The sequence below is a fragment of the Dendronephthya gigantea genome, unplaced genomic scaffold (genome assembly GCF_004324835.1).
Source record: "Dendronephthya gigantea isolate DGI-Jeju-01 unplaced genomic scaffold, DenGig_1.0 000259F, whole genome shotgun sequence".
Classification (NCBI taxonomy): domain Eukaryota; kingdom Metazoa; phylum Cnidaria; class Anthozoa; order Malacalcyonacea; family Nephtheidae; genus Dendronephthya; species Dendronephthya gigantea.
In genome coordinates this window covers 186,444-199,198 of record NW_021163269.1, presented here as the reverse complement: position 1 = coordinate 199,198, position 12,755 = coordinate 186,444, and the positions used below count along the sequence as shown (strand labels likewise).

General features: G+C 37.3%; 2 protein-coding genes across 2 annotated transcripts; one reads left to right on the top strand and one right to left on the bottom strand.

The window, feature by feature from the left end:
- Positions 1 to 319: 319 nt before the first annotated feature.
- On the bottom strand, positions 320 to 1,058 carry LOC114540974 (biogenesis of lysosome-related organelles complex 1 subunit 5-like). The gene has a single exon (XM_028560960.1). It carries the CDS (start codon positions 1,037 to 1,039, stop codon positions 578 to 580), a length of 462 nt encoding a protein of 153 aa, XP_028416761.1. The 5' UTR covers positions 1,040 to 1,058; the 3' UTR covers positions 320 to 577.
- Positions 1,059 to 1,250: 192 nt separating this feature from the next.
- Positions 1,251 to 12,561, top strand: LOC114540973 (zygotic DNA replication licensing factor mcm3-like). The gene is given in 25 exon segments (XM_028560959.1): positions 1,251 to 1,335; positions 2,273 to 2,385; positions 2,724 to 2,763; positions 2,843 to 2,925; positions 3,021 to 3,106; positions 3,565 to 3,695; positions 3,861 to 3,935; positions 4,010 to 4,093; positions 4,927 to 5,050; positions 5,053 to 5,111; positions 5,276 to 5,406; positions 5,715 to 5,869; positions 5,976 to 6,049; positions 6,777 to 6,911; positions 7,049 to 7,138; positions 7,597 to 7,681; positions 7,811 to 7,937; positions 8,467 to 8,527; positions 8,611 to 8,700; positions 9,127 to 9,216; positions 9,449 to 9,499; positions 10,176 to 10,276; positions 10,367 to 10,467; positions 11,712 to 11,826; positions 12,166 to 12,561. Coding segments are annotated over 25 exon segments (2,472 nt in total). The 5' UTR covers positions 1,251 to 1,266; the 3' UTR covers positions 12,368 to 12,561.
- The last annotated feature ends 194 nt before the right edge of the window (positions 12,562 to 12,755 follow it).

Sequence of the window (12,755 nt, the reverse complement as noted above, 5' to 3'; positions counted from 1 at the left end):
CTAGCTTTGTGACGTTGAATGAGTTATTGTCCATGAGTTCCCATACTTTCTCTTTTAACGTGTTCACAATGTCGTTTGAAACGAACAAATGAGTCTCGTCTAAATCTTCCAGCACGAACTTCCTGCCAAATGCCAAAGTTTCATCCAAATGCAACAGGAACTGTTTCAAAACAGCGTCGCTAAAAAGACGAATAAAAATAAGTGCTAATAGAGAACAGTTTTCTATATTTCTATCCCAAAGCGATATCGTAACGCCGCAAAATAGTTCGATATTTCTCACCATTCAATTAGAACGCCTTTCAAAACATTCACCATTTTGACTTTTGTTTCCACTTGAAATATCAAATTTTCAAATTCCAAACAAAAACTGCAGTCTGCTGCAAATACCTTCACGGTTTTATAAAAAAATGCAATCTTTCCACAAATTTCCCAAGACTAAAATGCACACCGCTTGTACAAAATGTTTGTACTTTCTTAACCACGCGGCTGGCGACAATTCATCCAATATTTCATTTTAATTTATTCATCAATACACTAATATTAATTTCATATTAAATATACATAGTAATCTCAAAGATTAAACTATTTTCCTTTTGTATCCTCTTGTAAACGTTGATATCTTCTTTAAGCTGTTCCATCCTTTCAATATGGCAAAGTTCAGCCTGATCTCGGGAAAAGTTAATTTTTTCCTCAATGTTTTCCACTCGTTATCCATTCTCGCCCTCCTCTCTTCCACTTTCTCCGCGTTCTCTTCCGGCAGCTTATTTTCCAGGATCGCGTTTGCTTTCGTTATCGCATTCTCGGCTCTGTCCAACACCGTTTGAACATGTTCCTTCGCCAAATCATCGACTTCTGGCAGTAAAGTTTCGATATGACCACAGTTAACACTGGCCTGATTTAGGCGCGAAAGCTCTCTATCTTTACGCTTCGTCTCAAATTCTTGAACGTAGAAGTTCACTTCTCTTTGAATAGGCCCGTGATGGTTAAACAACTTGCCATAAACATCGCCTATATCACGCACTAATTTTTCGGCAGACATTTTGGATTTTGGAATTTCCGAAATAACTTCCTGGATACTTTATGTAAAGTTCCATATTCAGTGCCGTCCGCTATCGTAATTTTCCGATTCGTCTTCGGAACTATTCGGCTGAAATGAACGAGAAATTTTGGCGGGAATATTCACGTGCACGTCGAGGGCATTTAACTATTGTGTTGTTGTTAGAAATCTGTGAAAAACCCCGAAATATCTTCCTCGATCTGTAAACGATGGCGTTGGATCCCGAACAGTACTTAAGAACAGTGCAAAGAGAGTATTTGGACTTCATCGATGATGATGTAAGTTGAATAGATTGTTTGAAATATCAATATGTATTTATATGCTGGTGCTGTATATTATTAAACTGTATCCATTATGTATAGTTATTCTTTGTACAACGGTGTTGAAATTGTTGTGTACAAAAGCGATCGGAGCGTGTTTTCATTGCATTTCTGTCTGGAGATTTAATGACCTTCTAAATCGATAGAGATTCGTGGCAAATAGTCAATTTAGAGATAGAAATATTTCTATAAAATGGAGGATGTTTATATTATTCATACGAATAATTTTACATATTACTGTATTTCTTCCTGCGTTGTAAACCTTGGTTTTCATCATCTCATGTCTGCTTCTGACGATATCGTGCAAAACGATTTTCTATTTCACTTTATATAAGTGCACGCTCCTATTAATATAAGGCCAGTAACCAGGGTGCATCCATGTAGCATATGCCAAAGATCTATTTGCTATGCTTTTTGGCTGATTTGCATGCCAATTCAATCATTTGTGTGCTGCCGTAGACAGTGCATTCGCTTAACAGTGCTTCTGGTGTGTGAAGATGTTATATTTGCATGTGTTTATTAATTACCTTTTTAATGTTCATGATTGACTCTTTGTGCAGTAGATAGCTCTTGTGTGCGAGTGACAGGCTTCAGAGGAAACATCCATTTAGGCTTCCATATAATGACTTAACAGGACATTTGTAATTTTTATTGGCGGTGCTTCAATGTAGCTGCACGTGAAACTCACCATTGACTAGCAAATTTGGTTAAGTGATTACATAACATATATTTGTTCTCATATAAACTTGTTTCTTCATCTGTCTTATACAACAAGATAGAATCCGAACTAACCAGTTGCATAGACTGAACTTTTGATGAACATGATGAGACAGAATCATTTAGACTTTCTTTCAACATGAATGGTTTGTTTTTTGAATGAAAAATATTCTTCCAGGATGACCAAGGTATTTATCATGGCAAGATCAGTGACATGATCAAGAAGGAAGGATGCAGACTCATCGTAAACATCAATGACCTGAGACGAAAGAATGAAAAACGAGCAAGCAAGTATGTGAACCACAGCCGTTGTGATAGAAAATTGTGAATTAGAGATGCAAGACTGATTATAATTGTTATCTAACATAAATTGAAAAACGTGTACTAGACCAATTATATAATTCCTACCCTGTTCTCAGATGTATTGCTCCCTTTCTAGACCCTATTTTCCCACCCTCTCCAGGCTGATGTCCTAGCTCTTTCTCTTCAGTCTTATGTCTGCTCCCTCTTTAGACTTATGTCCTCTTTGCAAATATAAAAATTGCCTCCAGATCGCTACTTAATAACAATCTTTTTTGTATTGAGTATTGTACAGTACTAGATCTGTTTGTTTATTGTAATATATCTAGGTTATTGACAGAGTCATTTGAAGAACTGACAGCATTCCAGGTAAAAATATGATCTCAAATTTGAAAAACTGAACAGATAAATATGTTAACTGTATTTTATTCATTTAAATCTATTGCAGAATGCATTGAAAGAGTTTGTTGGCTCAGCAGATGCAACATATTCAAAGAAATTTGAAGAATTTTTTGTCGGTTTTGAAGGAAGGTAAAAGTTGTGAAAAAAATTAGTTACATACATGCTTGTATGAAGATACCACAACTCAAGAATAAGTTCTTAAATTTGTTTTGGTAATTCTCTAGTTTTGGGTCAAAGCATGTCACTCCAAGAACACTCACGTCACACTTTCTTGGGACAATGATCTGCGTCGAAGGAATAGTCACAAAATGTAAGTACTATAGGCAGCACTTATTTATTAGATCAAGCTTCACCCTGATTAGCTTGGTCGAGTATACCCTAAACCAGTATTACCTAATAATCATCCTTTGCTAGATTGATCATCATTCCATAATCTGCAATTATCCTTACAACCATAGACTAATAAACAGCTATATAACTTTAAGTAAGGCACATTCACATGCGACCACACAAATTTGGAACTATGCTCAAAATCGCAGATACCTAAATTTGTCTGGACCTGTGTGAACTAGCCATATATGAATGTGAGATAATGTTATTTTAATGATGTGCAGCCATATATATACACAAGGATATGCCTGTTTGCTATCATAACATCATAACTTTAACAATCCACCATAATTTAATGATCACCCATCATCTCCCATCCCGCAACAAGTCTACCCCTCATCCAATATCTAGTTAATGTATTATTTTAATATATCACAGGTTCTCTTGTATGGCCAAAAGTTGTGCGAAGTGTTCACTACTGTCCAAAGACGAAGAAAACTTTAGAAAGAAGATACACTGATCTGACGTCATTGAATGCATTCCCAAGCAGTACTGTGTATCCAACCAAGGTAAACTGACTATCCTCACACATTTCAGATAACTTTCATAGCTTGCTGTAGTCATTTTACATTTTTTAGCAAGAAAAGGCTTTACATTTAGTAACTAACCTTAGGTCTTTTGTCATGCATTTAAAAATACATTTGTAAAATGAAGAAATAAAAAAATATTTTTAGGATGAAGAGGGTAACCCCTTAGAGACAGAATATGGCTTGTCGAAATTCAAAGATCATCAGTCATTTACGATACAGGTAAATTATGCCAGATCCTATATAATTGGTTCAATTCTGGTAATTGACATCATGGTGGTGTTTGTGTCATTTAGGAAATGCCAGAAAAAGCACCAGCTGGGCAATTGCCACGTTCAGTTGATATCATTGTTGATAATGATTTGGTCGATAGTTGTAAAGTAAGTATACTATATGCTATCAAGTATACGAAAGGTTAATTTAGTTCAGGTTTCTCTTGTAATAAATAAGAGATGATCCTTACTGAACCTCCAGGAAGAACAGTTTAGAACTGATAGAACTGATAGAGCTATCCAGTGTAAATAAAGTTAGTTTAGTTTAGGTTTCCTCAATCCTGTAGTAACACTGGATCAATAAGAGATATGATCCTTACTGGACCTCTAGGAAGAACAGTTTAGAACTTATAGAGCTATCCAGTATAAATAAAGTTAGTTTAGTTTAGGTTTCCTCCTGTGTTAACACTGGATCAATAAGAGATGATCCTTACTGGACCTTTAGAAAGAACAGTTTAGAACTGATAGAGCTATCCAGTATAAATAAAGTTAGTTTAGTTTAGGTTTCCTCCTGTAGTAACACTGGATCAATAAGAGATGATCCTTACTGGACCTTTAGAAAGAACAGTTTAGAACTGATAGAGCTATCCAGTATAAATAAAGTTAGTTTAGTTTAGGTTTCCTCCTGTAGTAACACTGGATCAATAAGAGATGATCCTTACTGGACCTTTAGAAAGAACAGTTTAGAACTGATAGAGCTATCCAGTATAAATAAAGTTAGTTTAGTTTTGGTTTCCTCCTGTAGTGACACTGGATCAATAAGAGATGATCCTTACTGGACCTCTAAGGAACAGTTTAGAACTGATAGAGCTATCCAATATAAAAAGGTTTAGTTTAGTTTAGGTTTCCTCCTGTAGTTTGAAGAGAAAATCTGTAGATCATTCAGAACTGATAGACATGACCCAACTAGACTGAACTAATCTTTCCTGTCTATTCTTCAGCCTGGTGACAGGGTTCAGGTGGTTGGAACATTCCGTTGTCTTCCGTCTAAGAGAGGTGGTTTTACATCTGGTGTCTTCAGAACCGTTCTCATTGCGAACAACGTTCAAGTTATGAGCAAAGAAGTGCGCCAACCTACACTGCGAGCGATGTGTCTAAAATAAAGAAATTTAGCAAGAACAAGAAGGTATAAATTGAATGAAATCCTGCTTGATTTTTCAGTCAAATCATATTTCTATGGTCAAAATACGTGAAAAAACTTACCAAGACTTTTCAGTATACTGTCTTCCGGGAGAGAAAAGGAAATACGATGTTTTGTGTAATTTGGTTTGTAATTATTTGAAAATTTAGGATGTGTTTAGTATTCTTGCAAATTCTCTCGCTCCGACAATTCATGGTCACGAATACATCAAGAAAGCCATTTTATGTCTTTTGCTTGGTGGTTGTGAGAAAGTTTTAGATAATGGCACCAGATTACGAGGGTATGGTGACTATAATATTATGTGGATAGTGGAAAGTGTCCAGTACTATAAATAAAGTTAGTTTAGTTTAGGTTTCCTCCTGTAGTAACACTGGATCAATAAGAGATGATCCTTACTGGACCTCTAGGAAGAACAGTTTAGAACTAATAGAGCTATCCAGTATAAATAAAGTTAGTTTAGTTTAGGTTTCCTCCTGTAGCAACACTGGATCAATAAGAGATGATCCTTACTGGACCTCTAGGAAGAACAGTTTAGAACTATCCAGTGTAAATAAAGTAATTTTAGTTTATATTAACGGCTTTCTCTAGGGACATAAACATTCTCTTGATTGGTGATCCATCAACAGCGAAGTCTCAGATGCTACGCTATGTTCTGCACACGGCCCCTCGCGCTATTCCGACCACGGGTCGTGGCTCGTCTGGCGTGGGTCTCACTGCAGCTGTCACCACAGACCCCGAGACAGGTTTGTACAGAAACCCCTCACACCAGTCCACAGCGAAACAATCTCAAAATTACACACTTTCACTCTCAAACCAATATTGCTACAACATTGCACAACATGTTTACAGGCGATCGAAGGTTGGAAGCCGGAGCCATGGTGCTGGCTGATCGAGGAGTCGTTTGCATCGATGAATTTGATAAGGTAAATATAGTTTTTCAGTAGAAGAAGGGTGATGATTTGAGTAAAGAAAGAAATGCATTATAGGTTCATTGATTATACTTTGCAAACAAAACTTCCATCAAAACTGGGGCCGGTTGTATCAAGCCCGTTTAGCTTAAACGGTGGATAAGTCAAAATTAAATTAATACTCTTACAACTCTCTTGAATGAGTCAACTTGAATATTACACAGTGAATATGTAGTTGTAAACAGTATCGATGTTTTAAGGTTAAAAACATTTAGTTTGCTTGTTGAATAAAACGATAGACTTGCTTTTTATTTTGAACTTAGCCACCGTTTATGCTAAACGGGCTTGATACAACCGGCCCCTGCTAGAAATTCAGACAATTTAGGGAGTCAGAATAAGGAAAACTCGAAGTGAAATAGAAATCCATTACTCATTTGAAACAACTTCAATAACTCTTGAAATAAACTTTATTCCGGTTTCAAATTTAGTCAGAGCTATAGTTCTTAAACATCATCACTTAATTTCGACTGGTGTCATGAAGAATAAAAAGCTGTCAAAAGATATAATCGATTAAATACTGCAGAATGGATTTCTATTTCGCGAGTACAACACCGATAGCTTAACAACTATTTACAAATCTGAAAAACAAATGTTTAAAATGACTACCGAATTACAACTGCTTTGACTTCAAATTGAATTATGGTAAAATGAACTGAGAGCTGGCGACATATTTTCGTATTAGATGAGCGACATTGATCGTACGGCAATCCATGAAGTGATGGAGCAAGGCAGAGTTACAATATCCAAGGCGGGAATCCACGCAAAACTCAACGCAAGATGCTCCGTCCTTGCCGCCGCTAATCCAGTTTGGGGAAGGGTAAAAACTATTTCATATGCTATGTTTGTTTTTCATCGCAAAAACCTAACCACGGTTGCCTTTGAATCACCTGACAACCCGTTGTTTTTCTTTAGTTTTCTCCAACTTTACAATAATTCTTGTTCTATTTCAACCAGTACGATCAATACAAGAACCCAATGGACAACATTGGTATGCAAGATTCTCTTCTGTCTCGATTCGACATGCTTTTTATTGTGCTTGATCAGGTTCGTTAAGTTTATAGTAGATTATACTTTTTATAACACCGCTAGCTTCGCAAAATCACAACAGTAACGTAATCATGCACAGATGTAACTGTATAAAACACTTAACTATGTTTATTCTTGGTGTTGTTAAATCGTAGTTTAGTCAGAATTACACGATTCTGAATGACCAATCTTTATCTAACTAATATATGGTTAAAAATTAACTATACCATTTTCTTCGACTGACCCGAGCATTTTCCGAGGTTCAACGAAGCTTTGAAGCGTTTGTGTGCGATTTTCGTCTTTTGATAGATGTGAACGAGTAATTAGTTACGAAAGTTCTGATGTATAAGAGCTCTTATTTGAACATTAGTAACTAAACCACTCGTTCACATCTATCAAAAGAAGGAAATCGCACGTAAAATTGCAGCAAAAATTGCAAATGTAAACAGCCTCTAAAATGTATCATTTTCTGTTAGATGGATCCGGAAAATGATCGGAAAATTTCGGACCACGTCCTTCGTATCCATCAGTATCGGACACCAGGGGAACAGGATGGCACAGGTATACCATGCAAGGCTTATTTCACGCTTCCAAATTCAGCTGTTAGAGCGTTAATTGGAATGGTCTAGAAATGGATTAGAATGTTCACCCACGTTTCTCGTTAAACGGGGATTTTTCTTCCATATTTAGCGCTGCCGTTTGCTCTGGGAGGTGACACCTTGGCAACTAAAGATCCTGATTTAGAGGATGAAGAGGAAGAAACTCATGTTTACGAAAAACACGACAAATTGTTGCACGGTGATCGTAAGGCGAGGAAGTAAGTGAGGTTGGCTTATCCATTATCGATGATGTGTGATCTCTGAAGAGAACAGTTTTCAATATAAGATGATCCTTACTGGACCTCTAGGAAGAACAGTTTAGAACTGATAGAGCTATCCAGTATAAATAAAGTTAGTTTAGTTTAGGTTTCCTCCTGTAGTAACACTGGATCGATATGAGATGATCCTTACTGGTCTTCTAGGAAGAACAGTTTAGAACTGATAGAGCTATCCAGTATAAATAAAGTTAGTTTAGTTTAGGTTTCCTCCTGTAGTAACACTGGATCAATAAGAGATGATCCTTACTGGACCTCTAGGAAGAACAGTTTAGAACTGATAGAGCTATCCAGTATAAATAAAGTTAGTTTAGTTTAGGTTTCCTCCTGTAGTAACACTGGATCAATAAGAGATGATCCTTACTGGTCCTCTAGGAAGAACAGTTTAGAACTGATAGAGCCATCCAGTATAAATAAAGTTCGTTTAGTTTAGGTCTCGTCGCGGTTCTCAATATTGCAATTCATTTTCAAGGGAAAAGTTGGTTTCTTTGGAGTTCATGAGAAAGTATATCCATGTCGCGAAGGCAATGAAGGTTGGTGAACCAAAGTGCTGTTGAAATATTCAATCATCTCTACTCAATGTTTGTTTGCATTTAAATTATCTGAATTTCTACAGCCATCATTAACCGATGCTGCTGCAGACAAAATTGCCCACCAATACGCGGAACTTCGCGATCAGGAAAATGTCGGCAATGAAAAAGCAAAGGTTAGTTATTACAGCCCCGTTTACACTACACTCAATTTATTGGCACGGCACGGCTAAAATGGGTACCCGTGCCATATGATCCGTGCTCGGCCTTTGTATGATTACCCTGAACACTAATAAAATTAGGTACGCGTACCCTATATAGCCGTGCCGTACCAATAAATTGACTGTAGTGTAAATTAAACGAGGCTTAAAGCTCCGTTTACACTGCCGTCAATTTATTGGCACGGCACGGCTAAAATTGGTACCCGTACCCAATTTTATTAGTGTTCAGGCTACCAAACAAAGGCCCAGCACAGATGAAATGGGTACAGGTACCCATTTTAGCCGTGCCGTGCCAATAAATCGAGTGTAGTGTAAACGGGGCTTAAATTGATGTATTTTTAAATAGAAAAGCATTCATATTCTACCGTTTAATCCCAACAGACGATGCCTGTCACAGCAAGAACTTTGGAAACATTAATTCGTCTCTCAACTGCCCACGCGAAAGCTAGACTGAGCAAAGATATTCAAGAGGTATACTTTTCGATCATTCATTTTCGATCATGGCTATTGTAGAAAATACAGTTCACTGTTTGCAAGATTATAATATATCGCCTGTATACAATTATGCACCGACGTAAGTCAAGCCAATGTACTTTTAAAGGATTGTTCGTTTTTAAGGCACCGTAATCCTTGGTCCTTGAAATTCCTTGCTTCAAAACTAATGCATTTACTTTATATATTTCTATATCGTTTGTGAACTTAGGTCGATGCGGAGGCAGCCATAGATATGGTTTCTTTTGCCTATTTTCATAAGGTAGGTCTGCCGGAGAGGCATTGAATGTGTTTAAATTGCTTTGGCAAGTCAAACAGCGGAAACCTTGGGCTCTAATCGATTCATTTGGTCAAGCACCGATTGTGAATATCTTTGGTGTGAGGAAGTCGGGGAAAATCCCAGCCGGCTAAAATTGAAGCACTTGAATGCATCTTCGTGTGCTCGACTGGAAAAGTGAAAAAAAAAACATGGTAGAAATTATGTAACGAGAATCCACGAATATAATCACTCAACTTTAATCCAAAACCTAACCCTAACCTGATTAGATTAGGGATTAAATTCGTGGATTCTGGATACGGAGTTGTTACCTAAAAACCATATCTTCCTTGGAATGAAATTAAGTGAAACAGGAAACGATCCAGTGTAGTTTGGTACGGGGGGGTCTAGGGCAGTCTCAGGCCATGGGATGGGGGGGCGAACGCCAGCTGCAAAAGATATTAGAGTGTGTGTTTCGTCGAAAAAAATACAAAAATATGATGAGAGTTTTTGCCTTGAGAGCTTGAGGTAAGACACTGCCTTGGTATCCAAATTTGCACCCCTTCTCTATACCCCTTTGGCCAAGCTAGGGGAAAGGGGTACGCACTCCCCCTCCCCCCCGGCGCACCCCCAGGTGAATCAATTCCCGGAGTGAAATCATAGCAACATTTTATTGATTCAGGTTGCAAAGAAAGACAATGAAAAAGAGAAGAGAAAACGCCGAGGAAGTGACGAAGCGGAGAGTGAGGAAGAACAAGAAATCCAAGATGGCGCCCGGGAAAAGTGAGAGTTTATAAATGGGTTGCCTGGCGTTCGCACTTGTTTTCAACGTTTTCTTACAATATTTTTTTGTTTTTAAACTGCTTCGCTAAGGCGGAAATCGAAACGGCAGAAAAAACCGAGAAGAGAAGGCGAGGAGGCAGATCCGTTTGACTTTGAAGAAGAAGAAGATGAAATCCCTGAAAAACCAACTGGTATGTCACAGTGAATTGTAATGAAACCGGTGAACTCTACTATAATACATCTATTTTAGTTCAATGAATGAAGTCTGGAACGCTAACTTCTATATACAGTTCGGCGTTTATATACTTGGTTGAAGCCAAAAATGAAAGCAAAAACCTGAGTTTTTTTTTACTCTGTTTCTCGTTCAATTTTTATAAATTAGCAAATGATTGTATTTTGCATAGTTCTAGACGTTCCTATAGATAATTGCTCTTTACGTCCGTCTCGAAAGTTCGAAAACTCAGAAAAGCTACCTTCAAATTTGGCTTCAAAATGGCGGCCAAGTTATAGCGTTCCAGGTTTTATTACAGTTCTCTGGTATGTGACAGTAAAAAAACAAAAACTATCGCTTTAAAATCATTAAAATGATTAAATGTGGCTGAACGAGATATGAAGAATTATCAAGCCAAATTATCAAGCCGAAGTTTGTCGTTATCAATCAGAGCCGAAGGCTGAGGTTGATAACGATAAACTAACGCTTGATAATTCTTCATATCATGTAGAAACCGAATTCAATAATTGATTTATTATTTATTTAAACGCACAAACATGACAACTTTGTTGGCTCAAATTTGTGTCAGTGTCACATTCCCGCTCCCTGGGACCGACGTGAATGTCTTCGCCATTGGCGTGACCTCTGACGTGAAATACGACTGCTTCGTGCAGTTATGACGTAATAGTGTGCGTAAACAGAGTAATATCTCACGTTATGACGTCACTGTTGGATTTCACGTATAGCTATTAGCCAATCAGAAGCTTTTGAATGGTTTGACATGAAAAGATATCAATGCATGTATCTTTCCTTTTGTGTTCTGTTCTTTCCTTCTGTTTTATTTATAGACTCGAAAATGGAATAATATCCGTATATTTTTCAAATGTGTTTATTAGCCCAGTAATCAAAACCCGTAACTCGTCCAAACTTTCTAGAGAGCATTTTGAAATAATATGATATTAACACTGACAGTAAACCGAATCTTTGCCCACGAAAACACCAAAAACGTGCAAGGTTTTACCAGTAGATTTTCACATGAAAACATGATTTATGGCCGGCGCTGTGATGATGTGATTACCAGAAATTTGTTAATGTAAATATATAAAACCTTTGGTCGCGTAATCTTACAATGGTGATTGTGATAAATAAGCTTTGTTTTGCAGCATTCTCGCTGAGAAATAATCACACAATATCAAAGATGTCTTGTTTTGTTCTGTTTTTTAGATGTTGTTGACCAGATGAGGAAAAGACGAACAAAGTCTTCGGATAAAGACGGGGTTGAGGAAGATGCAACGTCAATGGAGACTGAAGGTTCAGCTGAGACTCTTCCTAAAGAACGGTTAGTTAGTGTTTTGGATTTAAGGCCCTGTTACACGGTGCAATTTTTCTTACAACTTGCAATGCAATTCTACTTTTAAGATATGTAAATTAGTGAAGAGTCTTGCAGAAGAAAAGTGTATGTAATCAACACAAAAGTTTCGTTGTTCCTACGTATACATTTCTCAAAAGTAGAATTGCATTGCAAGTTGCAAGAAAAATTGCACCGTGTAACAGGGCCTTTACTCTTAGCAAATATATGCGATTTCAATTTGAAATGCTCGTTGTTTACACTCCGTCACAAGAGATCTCTTATCTCAAGAAACGCCAGTACAATACTGAATATTGCTTTAAAATACAGATTGGAGACCTTCAAATCGTCGCTTTCAAAAACGTTCGCGGATGCGCATGTCCAGTCTTTGTCCATCGATGACGTCACCGCTGGAGTGAATCAAGGTGAAGACTCGGACCAGTTCTCCGAGCGTGAAATTCGAGCTGCTCTAAGCGTCATGATGGAAGCGAACCAAGTTATGGTCTATGAAGATCGTATTTTCCTTATTTAGCCCAACGTGAACCCTCCTAACATACTCTATCCAAATGTATCCATATGCTCAAAGCCCGCCTTTTTTGCAACAACGCAAAATTTGTGATTGTGATTACTGTTCTGTGTTATAAATTACAGTTGTTATTATATGTAGGTCTGTGACAAGTCATACAACTATTTTGAGAAATTGGCGATTAATAAAAGCGAGAGATAACCCTTAATTGTGTTACTAGTGGATAACTTATGAATTTCAAAATATTGCGTTTCCAAGATGACCGTTAAAGGACCACTCTCAGAGGTGTGAAATATCATTATATCATTATTATTAATTTTGCTGCAATTTGCTGGCTTGAAGTCCCTTGAACATGGCTGAGAAATGATTTTATAGCCATTTTCTTCGATAAAAG

Coding starts and splice junctions, on each gene's coding strand:
- LOC114540974 (XM_028560960.1), bottom strand. CDS start 1,039: ATGTCTGCCGAAAAATTAGTGCGTGATATAGGCGATGTTTATGGCAAG.